We start from the raw sequence: 22,953 nt of genomic DNA on the forward strand, positions 1-22,953 counted from the left end.
TCAGAATGCTGCACAGAGTACCAATACGATATTAAATATTAAAATTTCTACAAATCTGCCATTGCTGAATACACCCTCATGAACAAACATACTATTATGTCTCATAAAATAAGAACATTATCTCGTACATATACCAAAAGGGATTGCTTATCCAACAACCCACTGAGATCAGAATGTGTAACAACAATTTTAATTGAGACAGTGGCTACATCCTTAGTGGTGCATAGAAATGGGTGCTTGATGCTGAAGGGCGACAGAGAAATCAACTGAGTCATCCATCTAACAAAATCAGCATTGCTACCGAAGTTCTTCAGTCACGGACAGTGATAATTTCTGGTAGCATATGGAAGTTCCGTGACATCTCCATGATACAATTTACCCAACTAGAGTACCTAGTGGCGTACTGAAATATAATCTCTGGATGATGATGGACGAAGTTGTTGAAAGTTCGAGATTCACAAATCTGACACAGCAAGAACTATACAAAGTATTTACTCATGAATGTTACCATGAAAAACAACAATTTCAAGCTATTAATCATAAATATAGATAGTTCTTCCTTCTTTTCCTTGTGCCTTTGTCCTGCATCAGCTTAGGGTCAATGTGGCTGTTACAGATTTGGCCTGGTTAAATTAAAGGGTGGCCAGATGCCCTTCCTATCACCACTCCTTTAACCCCTAGGACAGAATACGTGTACCTCAACAGTTTGCACGGTCTGTTACTTGTATGAAAGTGACCAAAGTATTCTAAATGTTTGCGAATCATTGAACTGAGGTAGAACTTGGGTACCTGACCGACATTTACCCAGTGGGATGTGGAAAACCGCCGAGAAACCACATCGAGGCTGGTTGACAAACCAGCATTCATTTTTAATCCAGCAGGTGGATTCAATCTGAGCCAGCACACCTTCCCATTCTGGAGGCAGCACTAATGCGCATGGCTAATGGTTAACAGGACATGTGAACAGATATTTAATAATAAAAGTAATGACATACAAAAAGTATGAGGACTGTGTTTGATATTTTTACATAAGTATTGGGAGGTGTGTTGGGGGGGGGGGGGGGGGGGAGATTATTGGTACAAATTGTTTTATTGTTTCTCAAACTATTTTCACTTTAAAATTTCTGCACTTTTGAATATGTCAACCAATTCAGGAAACAGTTTTTCTACTCTGATGTTGGTAACTCAAAAACATGGTTTTCAAAGGATCCAACAGTTTTTAGGGGCAATGAAAATCACTCCCCATGCATTTTTTAATGCACAGGAGCAAGAATTTGTATTTTAGTGATAAATCAAGTGCAATGAGAGATTAATTCAATTTTTCTCAGTCAAATAATCAGTACAAAATATGGTTATTTTCTGTCTGTGGGTTACTATTATTTTTTAAAATTACAAAGTGACCTGTTACAGGTAGTGTCCCTTATCTTCAGATCGTATGTTGTAGTTACAGTGTACACTATTGATAATGAAACTTGGAACTATTAGTTCATCTTTCTTTAAAGTTCTTCACAAATGAATAAATTTTGTTAGTTTTAACAATGTAGGACAAGACAGATTGCTACTTACCATAAAGATGACATGTTAAGCTGCAGACAGGCACAATTAAAAGACAGTTAATAAAGCTTTCGACCACAGCCTTCATCAGCGAAAGAGAAACTCTCACCATTCATACACACAAGCAAGCACACCTCATGCATACATGACCGCCAACTCCAGCATCTCGGGACAGAACACAACTATCACGTGTGACGCAAGCAGCAATCTTCAAGGGCACAGAAGGGGAAGGGAGAGTAGTATAAGGTGAAGAAAGAGATGAACGCTGTCTGGTGAAGTGTGCAAGGACTAGACTGCTAACAGGTGCAGCGTCAGGAGGTCGAGGGGCAGGGAGGTGGGGAAAAAGGAGAGTAGTGGGGAAAGATGGGCGGATTCATTGGCAGAGGACTGCAAATAAACAGGGTGGGAACAAGAATGGGGAAGAGATGATATGGGGTAGAAACTGTTGGATGGAGGGTGTGGGGAGGTATGTTACTGTAGGCTAAGGCTGGGACAATAAAGGGAGTGGAGAATGTGTTTTACGGATAACTCCCATATGTGCAGTTCAGGAAAGCTGGTGGTGGAGGGAAGGATCCAGATGGCCATGCCATGGGGTGGTCTACTTTGATCTTGGTGACAATATGGTGGTGGAATTTCATCCTGGTGTACAGCTGGTTGGTAGTCATACCACTATAAAAAGGTGTGAAATGGTTGCAGCAGAGCTGGTAAATGACTTGCCTGCAGGGTGTCATACGGGTGAGCAGGGAAATGGATTCAGGGAAGAGGTTCTGGGGAGGGGCTAAGGCTTTAAGCAGGGATTGGAGATTGTGTTGGATTTCTGGGATGGGATACTCCGGCAGAGTTTATAGATGGAGGAGTCAGATAACTGGCACAGGCCTTCTCCCAGGTAGTCACTGTGATACATAACAACAGTGGTGCAACCTTTGCCTGCAGGTAGTACGATTCAGGATTTGTTTTGAGGTAATGTGTGGCTATTCTCTTTTCTACGAAATGTTGGTTTTCTGAGGAAGGTCCTTGAGGAAGGATAGTGAGGCTAAGTTGGTGATACGGAATTCCTGGAAGGTGACTAGCAGGTGATTAGGTGGGAGTGGGAAGGAGGATCATAACTGGATGGTGGGATGAACTGGAAGAGGCTTTTTCAATGTTGGAATTAGGGTGATTTTGGTTGGAGGGATTGGTGACAGAAGTGCTTCCATTGCAGGCATCAGGAGAAAAAGAGTAAGTCTTTGACAATTCTAGCATAGTTAAATCTAGGTGTAAAGCTAAAGGTGAGGCCTTTGGATAAAACTGAAACTTCTATGGGTCTGAGGGTTAACAACAGCATTACGGAAATGTTTTGGTTCTGGATTTTGTGCGGAGTCGGTATGGAGTTTGAGGGAATGTGGCAAGTTGAAAAGATCAGCAAGGGAAGGTTTATCTGCTATGAGGGGTGGAGGAGGAGGAACACTTTGGGTACAATTGGGGTTTGATAATGGTGCCCTGAGGTGAAAGCAGAATGTCAGCAGGTTCATAACTTATGGAGGTTGTGTCTGAAATGGTCCTCAAGGTATTGGAGCACAAGAGATTCAGTTTCACAGATGTGATGCACTGAGTAAGGATTGCCCAGTAGTAGTATCTTGCAGAGGGAGCAGAGGTGGTTCTGGGATGTCTGTGCCATTGAGATGTTTCTTTGCAGTACCTGGTTTGTGAGGGCCACAGATTAGTGGAATCTGAAAAGATGTAAGTCATTGTAAAAGGAGGGGTGGGATCCAGAGATCGGAATCTTTATGGTTAGGCTGTTTGGGGGAATTCCATGGTTTAGGTAGCATCTGAGAAACAGGATGGGTCGGGCCATTCCAAAAGTCCAAAACAACCACCAATCCCTGCTTAAAGACTTAGGCCCTTCCCAGAACCTCTTGACTGAATCCATTTCCCTCTTCACCTCTACAACACCCTGCACACCCACCTTCTATATGCTCCCCAAAATTCACAAACCCAACAATCCTGGACACCCCATTGTGGCTGGTTACTGTGCACCCAATGAAAGAATTTTGGCCCTCATTGACCAACATCTCAAATCAATTGCCCATAATGCAGCCTCCCACATCAAAGACACCAACCACTTCCTCCACCAACAATCCACCTTCCCCCACTCCTCTACCTCCTGGATCCCTACTTGTCACTGTTGATGCTACCTCCCTACACCAACATCCCTCATGCTCAGGGTCTTACTGCTTTCCCCAACATCCTTCAGACTCCAAAACCACTACCTCTTTCCTCATACACCTTACCTGCTTTATCCTAACCCACAAATACTTCTCCTTTGTAGGGAAGGTATGTAAAAAAAATCCCTGGCACAACCGTGGGCACTGCATGGCATCCTCCTGTGCCAACCTTTTCATGGGCCATCTAGAGACCTCCTTTGCCTACTGAAATACCAAACCCCTAGTCTGGTTCAGGTTCAGTGATGGTATCTTCATGATCTGGACTGAGGGCCAACACACCCAATCTTCATTCCTTCACAACCTCAACACTTTTTCTCTAATCCACTTCACATAGTCCTCCTCAATCCAGCATGTCACCTTCCTACATGTTGACCTCCTGCTCTCTGTTGGCACCAACCACACCTCTGTCCACATTAAACCCACCAACCACCAACAGTACCTGCATTTTGACACCCGTCATCCCTTTTACACCAAAAAATCCCTCTCATACAGTCTGGCCATCCAGGGATGGTATATCTACAGTGACAAGGACACCCTTGCTCAATATGCTGAGGGTCTCACCAAGGCCTTCACAGACAAGCATTGTCCCCCAGACATAGTCTGTAAACAGATCTCCTATGCCATTTCCCTTCACATCTCCAATCCATCTGCCACCTCTAGGGACCAGCCACAAAGGAGTGTCCCCTTCATCACATAGTACCACTGGAACAACTGAACCACATCCTTCGCCAGGGCTTTGATTACCTATCATGCTCTGAAAAGAGGGACATCCTACCTGAGATACTTCTCACCCCTCCTAAAGCAGTGTTCCGTTGCCTACCCAACCTCCACAACATCCTAGTCCATCCCTATGCCACTCTCAAGCCCAACTCCTGGCCACAAGGATTGTATCCCTGTAAAAGACCCAAGTGCAAGGCCTGCTCAATCCACCCACCCAGCATTTCCTATTCCAGTTGTGCCACAGGTTTATCATACCCCATCAGGGACCGGGCCACTTGTGAAAGCAGCCATGTCATTTACCAGCTCTGCTACAACCATTTCACAGCTTTTTATATTGGTATGACAACCAACCAGCTGTACACCAGGATGAACAGCTACCGCCAAACTGTGGTCAAGAAGAAAACAGACCACTCACTGGCACAACATGCACCTGAACATAAAATACTTTATTTCAATGGCTGCTTCACTACCTGATGTATCTGGATTCTTTCCTCCGCCATCAGATTTTCTGCACTGCGCAGATGGGCGTTATTCTAACAACACATTCTCGTATTCCGTAATTATCCCAGCCTCAACCTACGATACATTACTGCCCCCACACCCTCCAACCAATAATTTCAACCCCTTTGTCCTATTATCTCCTCCCTCTTCTCATTTCCCACCCTGTTTATTTGCTGTCCTCTGCCAATGCACTCGCCCATCTTTCCCCAGTCTTCTCCTTTCCCCCCCAGCTCTCTGCCCCATAACCTTCTGATGCTGTGCTTGTTGGCATTCTAGTTCCTGCACACTCCACCAGACAGCATTTGTCTCTCTACCCACCCACACAGTACTATTCCTTCCCCTTCCCCTTCAGATTGCTGCTTGCATCCCACGTGATAACTGCATTCTGGCCCTGAAATTCTGCAGTTGGTAGTTGTGTGTGCATGAGGTGCATGTGCTTGTATGTATGGTTGATACGAGTTTCTCTTTTGCTGATGAATACTGTGGCTGAAAGATTTACGTAAGTGTCTTTTAATTGTGCCTGACTGCAACTTAACATGTCTCCTTTCTGGTAAGTAGGAATCTATCTTTTCCTACATTGTTGATATTCCTACCTTTTCCTACATTGTTGATAATCCTACCTGGATTTTCCATTGTTTGATTTTGTTAGTTTTAATTAATCTTTAACATCCAATTAGTTGATTTCTGCTCAGTTTCTGGCTCGCACAAATATATCCGAGCTCTCCATCTCCCATAATGATGTCAATCAAATTTTTTAAAGCATTTCCTTACACAAATTGACACGAGAGGTATTTGGAGATACAACTCGTGCGGGAGCCATCAGGAACAGATCTTTTTTGAGCTATATTAAATGCAAAATTTAATGATTCAACATTCCTAATAATGCCTCTATCTTATGATAAATCACAAGCTGATCCTCTTCATCCAATTTAAACACAGCACTGAAGTTCAAGTGTGTGTGTGTGTGTGTGTGTGTGTGTGTGGTGGGGGAGGGGACTTAACAACCACGTCTGATTGACTATGAAGAAAGTCATCACTGATGGAAGTACAACCACAACAACATCTGCAAACCAATAGTGAACAGTCTTTTATGAAGGTGACTGGTTAAAAACAGTTGGACAAATCAATCCACGGTATTTTTGTTAAAATAAAAATTATCCAACGAAAACTGCAAGTGAAATTTCTATATTTTTAAAAACTTTTCTTTTTTACCGGAAATACGGAAGCGTCCGATCCCGCCCGTCTGCTTTGACCCATGACATCACAAATATGGCAGAAACGACCATAAACAACGATTCCAATATGGCGCATATAAAGTCAGTACGCACACATTATGAGGACGAAAATACATCGAAAAACAAACACACACTTTCCACAAAAAGCCTAATGACACCAACGGGACAAGTGCGGGAAATGGGGTGTTTTTGGGTGGGGGCAAATTAAATATAAACAAATTTAGACACTCACCCCCATACAAAACCACACAAAACTCCCCAAATACCACTAAACACAATATCATCTGGAATCAGACACTTCCCTTGACCTATATAGCTCAACAGCAGCTCCCGATCCCATAAATTATGATCAAACACTTCCCTTGGCCTATATAGCTCAAAAACATCTCCCGATACCAATATCAACATACACAGCCACACAATGGGATCGAACACTTCCCTTGACCTGCGCACTGTTAATTTTATCCGTCATATCCATTCTTGAACAAAAACAACAACCAATTAATTTTACTAAAATTACCACACGATGTACAGTGAACAGCACTAAATTAACCTTCACATAAAACCATTAACTCACTGAAACGAATTCCACTACAAACACAGCCGACACTCGAACAATTCTAGATAATCAGCAAAAGCAAACTGAGCCCATTACACCACACAAACGAAAACCCTGAACATAACACCAGAGAGCACAACAAACCACAACACGACGACATCTACAAACACGCCACACTCACAAACCAAACTCCGCGCCGTCATGACGTCACACATGACAACGCCCTTACGTCATGGGTCAAAGCCGACGTGTGGGATCGGACGCTTCTGTCGACCCCTTTTACCACTCACTGTAAACAAACTAATCAGTCAATTTCTGAGCTGCCACTGTTTTAACAACAACAACAAATGACAAATTCACATATTTTAAAACAATAGTAACATCTTATCTCAAAAGTGGTTGTGAGTAAAACTTAAAAGGCGACTTCTTAAGGCGGATAAAGCCTGCCAAGGGTTTAAAAAAAGAAGAAGAAGATCCTATAAAGTTGGTTAAAGCAGCAGAGGTGGGAGTGGGGGAGGGGAATAACACAAAAGGAATCTGGAAAATTGTTTAAGAACATTTGGAACAACACTGTACTTCTACTACTTAACAAGAAAGGAGATAGAAAGAACGAAACTATAGATTCATTAGTTTTTACTCAAGCAATGGGGGAAAAAAAACAGGATTAATATGTGGTGTATAGCACAAAAAAAATTTTAAAGATGTAATTCACAGATTTTGAGAAAGCTTTGGCTCAGTTTGAGCAAAATCTGTGCCAAGAGCCATCGATAAATGAGGCACCAATTCAATCCATATTTGTACACTGGAGAATATATATGTAAGTGCTACAGCTTCCATTATATCTCAACACAATAGCAGAGATTCAGAGTTGGAGAATGAGTTAGGCAAATAAGTTCCATACCATTAAAACTATTCTCAGCAGTACTGGAAGAAGTTTTCAAATCCTTAAGCTGGGAATATGAAAAAACATGTACACGGAACTTGTGCCAACCACTTTATTTCAATGGTAACATCTTACTGTTTGTCTCCGAAGCAGATAAATCTGAACAATGTATGGAACTATTCCATAGAGAGTATTTGAAAACAGGCTGGAAAATCACTTGTAATAATACTGAAATAAAATGTAATAAACACACAGTTAAAAAAAATAATACAAATAAACCGTGAAATCAATGACTGGATGGGCAGGAAAAAAAACAGGCCTGGAGAGCTCTTGATAATGCAAACAGTGTTTTTAAATGAATATTCCAGTATATCTGCAACAAGAACTATGCAGTTAGTGTTTATTATTGGCTTTGACTGATAACGGCAATACGTGAATAAGATAAATGGTGGGCTCCATGTGGTTCCCAAGTCGTGCAGCGACCGTAAACCATAAAATTACCAAATATGCAGCAACCAGTCACAAAATCTTGTTTTATTTATTCACTTTTGCTAACCGATTTCAACTGATTAACAGCCATTATCAGTGCTTTCAACCAATATGTGCACTGAGTAGTAATACTGTCTTAAACAGAGGTCAAACATAAAGTATTACTACTCAGGGCACATATTGGTTGAAAGCATCGATGATGGCTGCTAATCAATTGAAATCAATTTGCAAAACTGAATAAATAAAACATGATTTTGCGACTGGTTGCTGCATATTTGGTAATTACATGAATAAGAAACATTCAAAAACTGAAGGCAATTCAATGAGCAATGAAGATATTCAAGATGGGCACTGTGAAGAGACAGGAAAACAAACAAGAAGATTATGATATAGACCAAAGCGCACATCATAAAGGAATGTAATGAAAATTAAATGGAGGTGGTTAGGGCCCAAAATATTTAGCATTCTTCTTGAATGACTATCATACACTGAAGCAGCCAAATGTCACTGGAAGAATTCTGTCCCCATCAAGGCTGCTGACGGTATAGTTGTCTGAAGTTTGAAGACATGTTACCAATGTTTTGTGAGTGAAGGCAATTATTTTTGGAATTAATTGAAACACTTTTTTGCTGTCACAGCTACTTTAATTAAAGTAGTAAATACTACAGCAAAATAATAAGTTTGTATAAAATCTTACAATACCTGAGGCTCTACTGACTGTTCCTCCATTTAAGTCCTAGTGACTGGTAGCATTTTTAGATGTCAGATGCAGAAAGGTAGATTGCTATTCATCGTAGAGATAACACATTGAGTTGCAGACTGCAGATAGGCACAATGAAAGACACTTAGATATTAGCTTTTGGCCAAAGCCTTCTGCAGAAAAGGAAACACACACACACACACACACACACACACACACACACACACACACACACACACACACACACACACAAGCAAGTAAACCTCACACACAAGACAGTTACCTCCGGGAGCTCAGAATGAAATGCTGGTCCGAGTTGCTGGAGATGGCTGTCGTGAATGTGAGATGTGCTTGCTTGTGTGAATGAATACGTTTCCTTTTCTGAAGAAGCCTTTTGCTGACAGCTAATGTGCAAGTGTCTTTTCATTGTGCCTGTCTGCAACTCAACACGCACACACACATACACGCTTGGTAACTCAATAAACTACAAATTGTGTGTTGGAAAAATTTATTTTCAGTAAATCTGTGCAATTACCTTCTTTCAGACCCATGATATACATTGTGTCCAGCCCATCAACAATGGTCAGACCCAAATAAAACCAATCATGGAATGCTCCTGTTATTGGTCTGAGATGATCATGACCCCATGCAAATCTTTTGTAGCCATTCCAAGCATGTTTAAATGCTGCTATTACAGCCAACTGTCTCTCATTTGATGGCTCTGTAAAAATGGAGTGGTGTTAAAAATCTGACAGTACTATACAAATTCTTTCATTTGTTGGAATGGGTGAATGCATACTACAGCACTATTTTAGGAGTTATACTGACACCACATCCAGAGATATCAATGAATAGTCAATTTGGTTATGCAGGGAATAGATGGGGTTAAGATTCGTAAAGGGAGGCAAAGGCACGATTATTGTAAGCAGGTTCGAGAGGATGTAGGTCACACTTGTAATGCAGAGGTGAAGAAGCTTGCACAGGATAGACTAACATGGAGAGCTGCATCAAACTAAGTCTTTACACTACAGACAACAACCACCACTAAGTTAAACAGTAAAAAGATGAAAAATTGCTGAAATGATACCTTTAGGCCGAGTGAAATGTCAATTCATTCATTTACAACAACTGAAATTATACATAATAAATCAACAGTGTGCAGAAAATATTTATTTAAAATGTTTGTATCCTCTGAAGAAAGAATTAGAGCAGCCTATAACTAGAGCACACAAACAAAAAGTTGGGAAATTTTTAAATAATATGGAAGGATGTGTCTTCTATCATGAAGAAAGGGCGCAGTCGTCAGTAAATATGGTATCAGTTTTGTGTAGCTACATTGTAAACTACTTCTCCACTGTACTGTCTAGCTTATCTGGCATATACTGTTAGGATCATAAGATAGAAGCGTATCACACTGTCAAAATGGGAAGTTGTATGTTATGTGAGGCGTGTTTCAAAATCAATAGCCAGTTAGGAATAAAAGACTATAAAAGAAGCAGTTTACAACTTTACTACCAGAGCAACATGCAGTTTCACTCTTTCTATACTGAGTCAATTATTTTTGATACACTTCTGATACTGTGGAACAATGTATTAAAATGTCCTCTGCATAGGGTCCACCCCTTGCCATATTTTCCGTGCAAAATATATTTTAACTTCTGGTTTTGGTGAATTTCAAGGAGAACACTAAATGGATTTCTGTTTGAACCCCATAACTGTGCTAGGAAGCCATGATGTGAGAGCAAAGTTTCTCTTTATTTCTTCTGTAACAGTCAAAATATTTCCAAAAACTAACTATTCAATGCTGCTGGAAAAAAACCATTGCTAATATCAGCTGTGGAGCAATGATTTCTGGCAGTTTTTCACTAACACAATCATCAAAGTCTTTTGCCTCAACACTAGACCTGCCTCTCATTATGGATACTCATAACACCCTACCTCAATTCACTGCACTGTTGCCTCACTTTTTTCTGTACTTGTGGCTGAAGGACAACGGAAAACTCCACTGCGTTGTGATCACTGATAATAACTCACAATGTTCAGATATGTTCATTTTTGTAGCAATTTCAAATTGCTGTCAAAGATATACTCACATCAGAACAAGAAACTTCGGTTATTTATGTACAGAGGCTCTTTACTTGCTGCTGCACAAACTGACTACTGTAGTCTGCCATATCAGCTACCCCCTGCTGACCATTCCTTTCAGGGTGTACCTAATATATCCCCAGAATTTACAGTGGCCACAGTAACTTATTGTTCCAAAACTGCCAAATCGAATGCTTTACTTTATGAAAAGGTGCACACTCATAGTGGACACAGAAACACGTATTTCCAAATTTTTAACATAAAATGGTTAGGAGAGAACTGTTCAATACTGCTTTAATTGGGGCTTATAAAAACTTTGCTCCTGCAAAACACTGTGTAATACTTCTTGTACTTACCCAAACATGTTTCGATATGTATGTGCCACCTTCGATGTGCCTCAATTTATTTCTATAAAAATATACAAAATTCATGGTTTTTTTTTCTGCTCTGGGCCTAAAAACTGTAACATGCATATTTATTTTATTTTGACTGGTTATATGAAAATACATCAATTGTTAAGGTGGATCTCTACACACTGGCTTGCTTTTACGCCTTTGTATGGCTTGACAGCATGTCATTAGGAAAGTAGTCCAAGAATTTGCTTAAAGGGTTATTTCTTTTGAGTATCAGTAGCAGTGGTACACTTTTAGTACTTTTGTTTTCTGTTGTACTGCTCAGTTTTAAAGTTACATACACCGCTTTTTACAACTTTTTCGCTTTCCTCTCGTATCACATCATTGATTTTCATATACAAACACAAGATTTGGGCAAAACTTATTCTGACATGCTCATCAAAACATGATGATGTGCTAAAGTTAAGAGCATATTATCACTAGGACTCTGAGGTACTCAGATTACTTAGTTTTAAAATTCCTGCATGTTTGGCATATGTCAGCGGAATGGAGTGAACTACAAGTAAACTTATAGATGCCAGTTTTGTTAAAATTGTCTATGGAGACGTTAGTATGGAGATTTTTCTGTACTGTGTTGTTTGTGCAGCATATTTGTAGTCCTGTGTGGCACACACTAACATAAAGCAACAAAAATGTTCACAGTGTGGGGAACATACTGAAGAGCTGGAACTCCACACAGTATAAGGACAAAATGTATTTCCAGTAATCATTTTACATTTTCATCAAAACTATTTTTTGTTGTTTATGTGAATGTTGAAGCAGAACCTAAAGGTCATTGGTACTAGTAACAGTGAATTACACAAATTGGTTCATGGACTGTCTGCAGTCGACAAGTTCCATCTCCAACACTCCTCCAAATTTGATAACAAGGCTACTCTTGGGTGGGGGGGGGGGGGGGGGGGGGGGAGGTGGAGGAGGATCGGGGAAGGTAGTATTATCAAAAACATAACTTTGGGTCGTTCATGTAAAGATTTTTGAACTCTGTATAAAGGAAACCTTCACAAACTTTCACTTTGTTTACTAGCTTCACTAGAAATTTGGTAATACATTGTTCTTTTACAGAAAGAAAGAGTATTTTCATTATACATCTTCTCTGCATATGCCAAAAATCCTCCTCCCCTTTTTCCTCCCCCAGCCATTCTGTCTCTTGATTATTTAGTTCACTTTGGTTAGCTCTTTGCATTGTGTGCCTTGGTAACAGATGTGGATTCAGATCCCATTCAAGATTACAGCACATATACACGGATAATCTGCAAGTAACACTTATGTGCCCGGCAGAGGCTTCATCGAAGCACTTTCACAATAATTCTCTATTAGTGCTATCTCTAATTGCATGTGAAGAAAACCAACACCTATAACTTTCCATGCGAGCTCTCATTTCCCTTATTGTACTATGATCATCATTTCTCCCTATGTAGATCAATGTCAACAAAATATTTTCACTTTTGGAGGAGAAAGTTGGTGACTGAAATTTCGTGAGAAGATTCCGGCACAATGAAAAATTCCTTCCTTTTAATGGTGTCCATCCCAAATCCTGTATCATATCCATGACACTCCCCCCCCCCCCCCACCCCCCTACTTCACGATAATACAAAACAAATCTCTATGTACTCTGTTAATTCTATCTGGTAAGGATCCCAGACCGTGCAGCAGTACTACAAAAGAGGACAAACAAGCGCACTATAGACCGTCTCGTTAGTACATCTCTCGCATTTGTGTTCTTTCAAATTTAAATTGTTCATAATTGTAATTTCTAGATATTTAGTTGAATTACGACCTTTAGATTAGACTGATTTATCATGTAACTGAAGTTTAATGGCTTCCTTTTAGCACTCATATGAATGGCCTCACACTTTTCATTATTTAGGGTCAACTGACAATTTCGCATCATTCAGACTTCTTTTCTAAATTGTTTTGATCCTCTGATGAATTTAGTAGATGATAAACAACAGTATCATCTGCAAACAACCTAAGACGGCTGCTCAGATTGTCTCCTAAATTGTTTATATAGATAAAGAACAGCAGAGAGCCTATAACACTTTGGGGAACACCAGTAATCGCTTCTGTTTTACTTGATGACTTTCGATCAAGTAGTACAAAATGTGTCCCCTCTGACAGGAAATCACAAATCCAGTCACATAACTGAGATGATATTGCATAAGCATGCAATTGGAAATCTAAAAATACAGAATCAATTTGAACTCTCTTGTCAATAGCACTCAACACTTCGATGTGTAAAGAGCTAGTTGTGTTTCACAAGAACAATGTTTTATATATCCCTGTTGACTGTGTGTCAATAGACCACTCTCTGAAAGGTAATTCATAATTTTCAAACACAATATATGTTTCTAAAATCCTGCTGCATATCGACATTAATGATATGGGCCTGTAATTTAGTGGATTAGTCCTACTACCTTTCTTGAATATTGATTTTTTTTTTTTTTTTTTTTTGTGGTTTTAGGGCGCTCAACTTCAATGGTCATTAGCGCCCTGACTACTCTAAAAATGCACCGCGAGGCACAAGTTGACAACAACAACTAAAAGGGAAAACACAATAAAAGACAGACGGACAGGCAGAGGATTAAAAAACATCATCAAATGTCCTTAGCGAGGTTTGTCAAATTGATAAAACAAAGAACACGAGCAGCTGCTCGTGGGTCATCCGCTAAAATGGCATCGAAAGTATTAGGCAGGTTAAGATCGAGGCGCAGTGTGGTAAGATCTGGACAGGACATTAAAATGTGCCTAACCGTCAGCAAGTGCCCACATGGGCAGAACGGCGCCGGCGCAGCCGTCAGCAGATAGCGATGGCTGAACCGGCAGTGTCCAATTCTTAACCTTGCTAAAACGAGCTCCTCCCGCCGAGAAGGGCGTGAGGAGGACGTCCAAGCCACGGGAAGAGGTTTTAAGGCCCGAAGCTTGTTGTCGGTAAGTGCAGCCCAATCGGCATGCCACAGCGACACGACGCGCCGACAAATGACCCTGCTAAAATCGGACAAAGGGACACAACAAGAAGCTGTCCGAGGCTGGAGGACCGCAGCCTTGGCCGCGGCATCTGCAGCTTCGTTCCCAGGGATACCGACATGGCCAGGAACCCACATAAAGCTAACCGGCGTACCGACGTCCACCAGCTGCTGGAGAGAGCGTTGGATCCGGTGTACGAAAGGGTGAACCGGGTACGGATCACTGAGGCTCTGGATGGCGCTCAGGGAATCTGAGCATATGACATAAGCAGAATGTCGGTGGCGGCAGATGTAAAGAACAGCCTGGTAGAGGGCAAAGAGCTCAGCTGTGAAGACCGAACAATGGCCATGGAGCCGGTATTGGAAACTTTGCGCCCCGACAATAAAGGAACACCCGACCCCGTCATTGGTCTTAGAGCCATCTGTATAAATGAAAGTCATGTTGATGAACTTCGAACGAAGTTCCAAAAAACGGGAGTGGTAGACCGAACCGGGGGTGACCTCTTTTGGGAGCGAGCTGAGGTCGAGGTGAACGCGGACCTGAGCCTGGAGCCAAGGTGGCGTGCGGCTCTCGCCCACTCGAAAGGTTGCAGGGAGTGAAAAATTAAGGTGTTGAAGGAGGCGACGAAAGCGAACTCCAGGGGGTAGCAAGGCAGAGACATACAACCCGTATTGAAGGTCAAGAGAGTCGTCAAAAAAGGAACGATAAGACGGATGGTCGGGCATTGACAGTAGCCGACAGGCATACCGACAAAGCAGTATATCGCGCCGGTAGGTGAGTGGCAATTCGCCAGCGTCAGCATGAAGACTCTCTACGGGACTGGTATAAAATGCTCCGATCGCAAGTCGTAAACCCCGATGTTGTATGGAGTTGAGGCGGCGTAAGATGGATGGCCGTGCAGAGGAGTATACGAAGCTCCCATAATCCAGCTTGGAGCGGACGATCGACCGATATAGACGAAGTAGGACGGTTCGATCCGCTCCCCACGACATACCACTGAGAACACGGAGGACATTTAAAGAACGGGTACAACGGGCGGCCAAATATGACGCATGTGGAGACCAGCTAAGTTTCCTGTCAAATGTAAGGCCTAAAAATTTGGTTGTCTCCACGATTGGGAGAGCAACGGGACCGAGTCGTAAGGACGGTGGGAGAAACTCTTTGTAGCGCCAGAAGTTAATACAGACCGTCTTCTCGGCAGAAAAACGGAAGCCATTGGCGACTCTCCAGGAGTAAAGACGGTCAAGAGAACGCTGAAGACAGCGCTCCAGGACACGTGTACACTGCGCGCTGCAATAGATGGTAAAATCGTCCACGAAAAGGGAGCCTGATACATCAGCTGGGAGGCAATCCATTATTGGATTGATCGCGATGGCGAAGAGAGCGACGCTCAAAACTGAGCCCTGTGGCACCCCATTCTCCTGGCGAAAGGTGTCGGACAGGACAGAACCCACACGTACCCTGAACTGTCGATCCAATAAAAAGGAACAAATAAAAAGAGGGAGGCGACCGCGAAAGCCCCATGTATGCATGGTGCGGAGAATGCCCGCCCTCCAACAGGTGTCGTAAGCCTTCTCCAAATCAAAGAACACAGCCGCGGTCGGGCGCTTCCGCAAGAAGTTATTCATAATGAAGGTCGACAAGGTAACCAGATGGTCAACAGCAGAGCGGCGCCTTCGAAATCCACATTGTACATTGGTAAGTAGGCGTCGAGACTCGAGCAGCCAAACCAATCGAGAGTTAACCATTCGCTCCATCACTTTACAGACACAGCTGGTAAGCGAGATAGGTCGATAACTGGAAGGCAAGTGCTTGTCCTTCCCCGGCTTAGGAATCGGGACAACAATAGACTCGCGCCAGCATGCGGGAACATGTCCCTCAATCCAGATGCGATTGTATGTACGAGGAAGAAAACCTTTACCCGCAGGAGAAAGGTTCTTCAACATCTGAATATGAATAGAATCAGGCCCTGGAGCGGAGGACCGTGATCGGCCAAGTGCGGTTTCGAGTTCCCGCATGGTGAATGGTGCATTATAACTTTCACAATTCGAGGAGCGGAAGTCAGGTGGCCTAGCCTCCTCTGCCTGTTTGCGGGGGAGGAAGGCAGGGTGGTAATGAGCGGAGCTCGAAACCTCGGCGAAAAAGCGGCCGAAGGCATTGGAGACAGCCTCAGGGGCCACAAGGACTTCATTCGCGACCTTCAAGCCAGAAACTGGGGAGTGGACCTTAGTGCCAGATAGCCGGCGCAGGCTACCCCAGACAACAGAAGAAGGAGTAAAACTGTTGAAGGTGCTTGTGAAAGCAGCCCAGCTCGCTTTCTTGCTTTCTTTAATAATACGACGACACTGAGCACGTAATCGTTTATAATTAATACAATTCGCCACTGTAGGGTGGCGTTTAAAGGTGCGTAAAGTACGTCGCCGAGCACGTAAAGCGTCTCTACATGCTGCGGTCCACCAGGGGACCGGTACGCGACGTGGAGAAGAAGTAGGGTGAGGGATGGAATATTCAGCAGCAGCGAGAATGACTTCCGTGAGGTGTGCGACCTGACGATCGCAGCTTGTGAAGGTTTGATCCTGAAAGGTCGCCCTGGAAGAGAAGAGCCCCCAGTCTGCCTTGGAGATGGTCCAACTAGAGGAGCACGGAGAGGGAGTATGCTGCAGGAGATGGATAACACACGGGAAGTGGTCGCTCGAATATGTATCAGCAAGTGCATACCACTCAAACCGGCGTGCAAGTTGGGGAGTACAGATAGAGAGGTCTAAATGGGAATAGGTATGAGATGTGTCCGAAAGAAAAGTAGGGGCGCCAGTATTGAGGCAGACAAGGTTGAACTGGTTGAAAAGGTCTGCTAACAAGGAGCCCCTCGGGCAGGATGCTGGAGAGCCCCAAAGGGGATGGTGGGCATTGAAGTCTCCAGTTAACAAAAATGGTGCAGGTAGCTGAGCAATAAGTTGCATCATGTCTGCCCTGGTAACGGCAGATGACGATGGAGTGTAAACGGTACAAAAGGAAAACGTAAAGGTGGGGAGAGTAATGCGGATGGCAACTGCCTGCAGGCCGGTGTGCAACGTGATGGGATCGTAGTAAATATCATCCCGGACCAGCAACATAACCCCTCCATGAGCTGGGATACCTACCACAGGGGGTAGGTCAAAAGGCACAGAGTTGTAGTGTGCCAAGGCAATTTGATCGCATGGGCGTAGCTTCGTTTCCTGGAGGGCTACGACGAGCGGACGATGCAAGCGGAGCAGCAACTTCAAGTCCTCTCGGTTGGAGCGAATGCTGCGAATATTCCAGTTAATAAGTGCCATCGTAAGAAAAGGAAGATGAGAGAAGGGGTCACCTCGAAGGCCGCTTAGGGCCTGGCTTCGAGCGAGCACTGCCGCCGCTATCAGTAGGCGGACAGTCATCGTCCATGGGGTCTATAGGGTCATCGGCCATCTCGGGAGGATGGCCGGGAGGGGGAGCTTCCTCCGCCGGTGAATGGCCAGATGTTCGGCTACCAGCGGTGCGGCCAGGCGAAACGGATGACGGCCTGGGGCGGCAACCGCTGGGTGGCGCAGGAGAAGAAAGGCGCCGTGGCGGAGAAGGAGAACTGTGCTTCCTATGCGCCTTTTTAGAAGGACGTTTGGTGGAAGTACCGGTCGAAGGCTGGGAGGTCGAGGGACGGAGGAAGTCTGCACGGGATGGTTCCTTCTTGAAGGCCCGTGCATCTGACTTCGGGGTCTTCGACTTAGCAGAAGCTGAGGAAGTGGCTGGTGTCTGTGGGGAGATGGGAGGAAGAGGAGACGTCGACCGCGCGATCTTAGCACTGGCCGAACGGACGACCGTGGTGCTGAAGGTCAGATCGCATGTCTGGGTTGCTACCTCCCGGGTAGTCCGAGGAGAGGCGAGGACAGTGCTGTATTTCCCCGCTGGGAGCAGCGTGGGCTTCCTACTAGCCAATAGCTTGCGAGCAGCCGAGGTGGACACTTTCTCTTTGACCCGAATTTCTTGGATACAGCGTTCTTCCTTATAGACAGGACAGTCGCGGGAGGATGCGGCATGGTCACCCTGACAGTTCACACAACGAGGAGACGGAGGTGGACAGTCACCCTCATGGGCATCCCTGCCACAAGTGACACATTTAGCCGCATTGGAACAAGACTGTCGAGTGTGATTGAAACGCTGACACTGGTAGCAGCGCGTAGGTGTCGGGACATAGGGGCGAACAGAAATAACCTCGTAGCCCGCCTTGATGCGCGATGGCAGCTTAACACTATCGAAGGTCAAGAAAAGTGTCCGGGTCGGTACAAGGTTGTTGTTAAACTTTTTCATGACCCTATGGACAGCCGTCACGCCCTGCTCAGCGAGGAAAGATTGAAGCTCCTCGTCAGTCAATCCGTCGAGGGAGCTACTATAGACTACACCACGAGACGAATTCAAAGTTCGGTGGGCCTCCACCCGGACAGGGAACGTGTACAAGAGTGTGGCCCGAAGCAGTTTTTGTGCCTGAAAGGCATTCTCAGTTTCTAGTAATAAGGTACCGTTACGCAACCTGGTACAAGATTTGACAGATCCGGCTATGGCATCTACGCCCTTCTGAATAACGAAAGGGTTGACAGAGGAAAAATCCTTTCCGTCCTCAGATCGAGAAACTACGAGGAACTGTGGGGCAGGCGGTAGTACTTTTGTCACTGTTGGCTGGTCACGTTTCCATTTTTGGGTCGAAGTCGAAAGCGATGGAGTAGAATCCATTGCGGAGGAATCCCCCATGATTGCCAGCGTCTCCGATGGCGCGCTCCTTCCTTGTGGGGACCCTCTCAGAGGGCACTCCCGCCTTAGGTGAATGTTTACACCTCAGGTCACACCTCCCGAGAAACAGACGGAGGGACCAATCGGCATGGTCAGAAGGTATCAGCTCAGGCAATCACCCCTCCCCGGGCCTGGCCTTTACCAGGGGGTACGCGCGTGCCTTACATGTCTACCCAGGGCGGGGACTTACGCGTTACCCCGTCACCGGCTACGCGTGCGAACGCGTGGGTCGGCCTTCAGACACGCACAGGGAGGAAGGAAGAAGAGGAAAAAGAAGAGAGAGAGGGAGAAAGAGGACAGACTGTCTCAAACGCCGAGGCGGAGACCAGAGAAGGCAAGGAGAAGAAGGCACTGAGGAAGCAAGGAGAAGAAGGCAATGAGAAGGCAAGGAGAAGAAGGTAATGAGAAGGCAAGGAGAAAAAGGCAAGGAGAAAAAGGCAATGAGAAGGCAAGGAGAAGTCAAGGGAAAGAGTAACGAAGACAGTGAGGTGGAGAAGAGCAAAGAAAGGAACCAACAAAAGGAAGGAAGAAACGAGAAGTGAAAAACCAAAAGGACCACGATTATAGGTCGTGAAACCGTCCGTCTCCAGACGCAGGCGCCAACTACCCCCGTGAGGGGGATGGACTCCTTTTAGTCGCCTCTTACGACAGGCAGGAGTACCTCGGGCCTATTCTAATCCCCGGACCCGCAGGGGGATTGAATATTGATGTGACCTGTGCAGATTTCCAGTTTTTGGGTACGGATCTTTCGTAGTGTGAGCTGTTATATATGATTGTTAAGTATGGAGCTATTGGATCAGCATACCCTGAGAGGAATCTAATTGGCATACGGTCTGGATCAGAAGACTTGCTTTTATTAAGTGATTTAAGTTGCTTCACTACTCTGAGGATATCTACTTTTAAGTTACTCATGTTGGCAACTGTTCTTGATTTGAATTCTGGAATATTTACTTTGTATTCTTTGGTGAAAGTTTCAGAAGGCTGTGTTTAGTAACTCTACTTTGGCAGTACTGTTGTTGATAGTATTTCCATTACTACCATGCAGAGAAGGCATTGACTGTTTCTTGCCGGTAGCATACTTCAAATGACTAGAATCTTTTTGGATTTTCTGCCAGGTTTCAAAAAAAGTTTCATTGTGGAAGCTATTATAAGCATCTTGCATTGAAGTCTGCACTAAATTTCGAGCTTCTGTAAAAGATCGCCAATCCTGAATATTTAGTGTCCATTTAAATTTGACATGTTTTCTCGTTGTTTCTGCAACAGTGTTCTGACCCATTTTAGTATGAGCTCCATCATTTGTTAATTTATTTGGTGTTAATCTCTCAACTACTGCCAATACTATTTATTTGAATTCAAGCCACATCTGGCCTACACTTACATTGTTAATTTGGAAGAAGTGGACATTGTCTCTAAGAAAGGTGTCCAGTGAATCTTTATCTGAATGTTTGAATACATATATTTTTCATTAATTTCTGGAGAATTTGATGGTTACAATATCCAATCTTGCCAAGACAACCCTGTGTTCACTAATCCCTGCATCCATTTTGATGCTTGTTATTAGCTCAGGATTATTTGTTGCTAAGGGGTCAAGTGTGTTTTCACAACCGTTTACTATTTGTGTGAGCTCATGAACTAACTGCTTGAAATAATTTTCAGAGAATACATTTAGCACAATTTCAGATGATGATTTATGCATACCTCTAGATTTAAACATGTATTCTCACCAACATGTCGAAGTTAAACTAAAGTTACCACCAACTATAATTGTATGAGTCGGATCGTGTTTGAAATTATACTCAAGTTTTCTTCGAACCTTTCTTCAATTGTAGCATCTGAGTTGGGAAGTCAGTAAAAGGATTTTATTCCACTGCCAAGGATGACCTCTGCCAATACTAACTGACAGGAACTATCTGCTTCAATTTTGCTACAAGATAAACTACTTCTAACAGCAACAAATATGCCACCACCAACTGTGTTTAGCTTGTCCTTTTGGAACACTGTTAGGTTCTTCACAAAAACTTCATCTGAACTTATCTCCAGTTTTAGCTAGCTTTCAGTGCCTGTAACAATTTGACCATCTGTGCTTTCTATTAACACTTTGAGTTCTGGTACTTCCCCAGCACAGCTAAGGCAATGTACAACTGTTACACATCTACATTCTTCCTATATTTGACTTGCACCCTAAATAATTAATACTGACCTGGGAAAATGACACTTTCCAATGGTGGTGAATTAATCTGGTTAAAAGCTGTTTCATCCTTCAAAATATTTTTATATTCTTCTGGTGACACCAACTGTCCAGCAACAGGTTTTTTATCGGATGATGGAGCTTCAGCTACTCTGGCATGTGTTGACTGCTGTAACGACAACAAAAAACATCAAACATAACAAGCAATTTTAAATAGTTTTTTTAAAAAAGAAGAAAATTAAATGCAAATAACTGTCATGTGTAGCCATTGGCAAGAAGTAGAGTAAGCTAATAGTAGGAAATAGATTTACAGAGGTCTTAGCCCAAAAAAAACATCAGTTAAATATAAGTAAACAATACACAAAAGAAATTCAATGCTTAGGTTTTCTTCGAATTTTGATTAGTCTGCCACATTTGTTAGCCTTTATGTACCTAGTCAATGATGCTCCCGTTGCTATGCTTGTTATAATGCCTATTATTCTCCCTATTTACTGTTTGAGATCGTATTGCAAACTTTCTTTTACTGTTCAACAAGAAATGTTCATTTGGTTCAATTCATTTCTTGCATTTCATTTGGACAAACATGCTCAACTTGAACAAATTCTTATATCCAACATTGTAATCAATCTATATTTCATTACAATATTGATGTGGATTACAATTCTTGAAATGCCAATATGACACTCACAACAGATTTTAAAGCAACAGCTTTGTTAGAGCCACTGTTTCAAGAAGTTGTAAATTGAAATGAATCCAACCATTCACTGGATCATCACTGTAGTTCACAACTTAACTGTTATAATGTATACACAAAATATATAATGTGTACACAAAATACAATGTTTGTCAGTATTTACTATAATTTTTTACTATTTTTGATTATGGACTACATAGCAGTCCTTTCTAGTGTCTTCTTGTACCTAGCCCAGAACTTGGTCCTTATTTTTCTCATTAGGTTTCCTCATGTTCTAGTAACTTCGGGTGTGTGTGATCTTTGAATGCCTTTATTTTGTATATATCATCATCATCATCATCATCATCATCTAATTTGTTGTTACTGAGATTGGTGTATGTTCATTTCTGACCCGTCCTCCTTTATGTCTTTCATCCTGTTAATTTGGGTTTTGCTGCTTTCCATGTAGTCCATAATTATTTCAGCCACTCTCTCTGGTGCCATTTTTTGACACATTCGCAGATGTCTTTCTTCTTAAAGGATGTAGTTTCTTTTTTCGTTTTTTTCATACAATTCATTACTTGAAATATCCTGACACATTAAAACTGTTCTGCATAGTTTGCGTGCCAAGACCAGTACAGTGAAAGATAAGGTTGCAAGTTCGTATCCCAATTCAAGATACCATTTTAATCTCCCAGGAAATTTCAAAACAGCACACATTCCATTACAGTGTGAGAGATTCATTCAAGAGTTCCTTATCTGGTCATAATTTGTACTCTTCACTGTCTTTCTTAGATCCAAGTATCGGCAAAATATTTGCTGTTCAGTGATGTATAATCAATACACACTTTCAGAATTTATTACAGAATTATGGGGCCTGAGTTTACTGTCAATTGAGATTTTTTACTATATAGGTATTTTGGTGTAAGTGGTATGCTATTTCTATCCCCTCCCCCTGTGTCGTGTCTGTTTTGTTTTGTCAATTATT

The 22,953-nt window shown here is 42.9% G+C and overlaps 1 protein-coding gene across 2 annotated transcripts in view; it reads right to left on the bottom strand.

Moving 5' to 3' along the window:
* Positions 1-22,953, bottom strand: part of LOC126187497 (endoplasmic reticulum mannosyl-oligosaccharide 1,2-alpha-mannosidase) — a 124,437-nt gene that overhangs the window by 79,429 nt on the left and 22,055 nt on the right. For both annotated transcript variants that reach the window (XM_049928611.1, XM_049928612.1), the window contains 2 exons: positions 21,305-21,461; positions 9,381-9,566 (listed from right to left, as the gene is read on the bottom strand). In XM_049928611.1, coding sequence (XP_049784568.1) covers positions 9,381-9,566; positions 21,305-21,461 — 343 coding nt within the window. The remainder of the gene's footprint in view (positions 1-9,380; positions 9,567-21,304; positions 21,462-22,953) is intronic.

The sequence above is a fragment of the Schistocerca cancellata genome, chromosome 5 (genome assembly GCF_023864275.1).
Source record: "Schistocerca cancellata isolate TAMUIC-IGC-003103 chromosome 5, iqSchCanc2.1, whole genome shotgun sequence".
Taxonomy (NCBI): domain Eukaryota; kingdom Metazoa; phylum Arthropoda; class Insecta; order Orthoptera; family Acrididae; genus Schistocerca; species Schistocerca cancellata.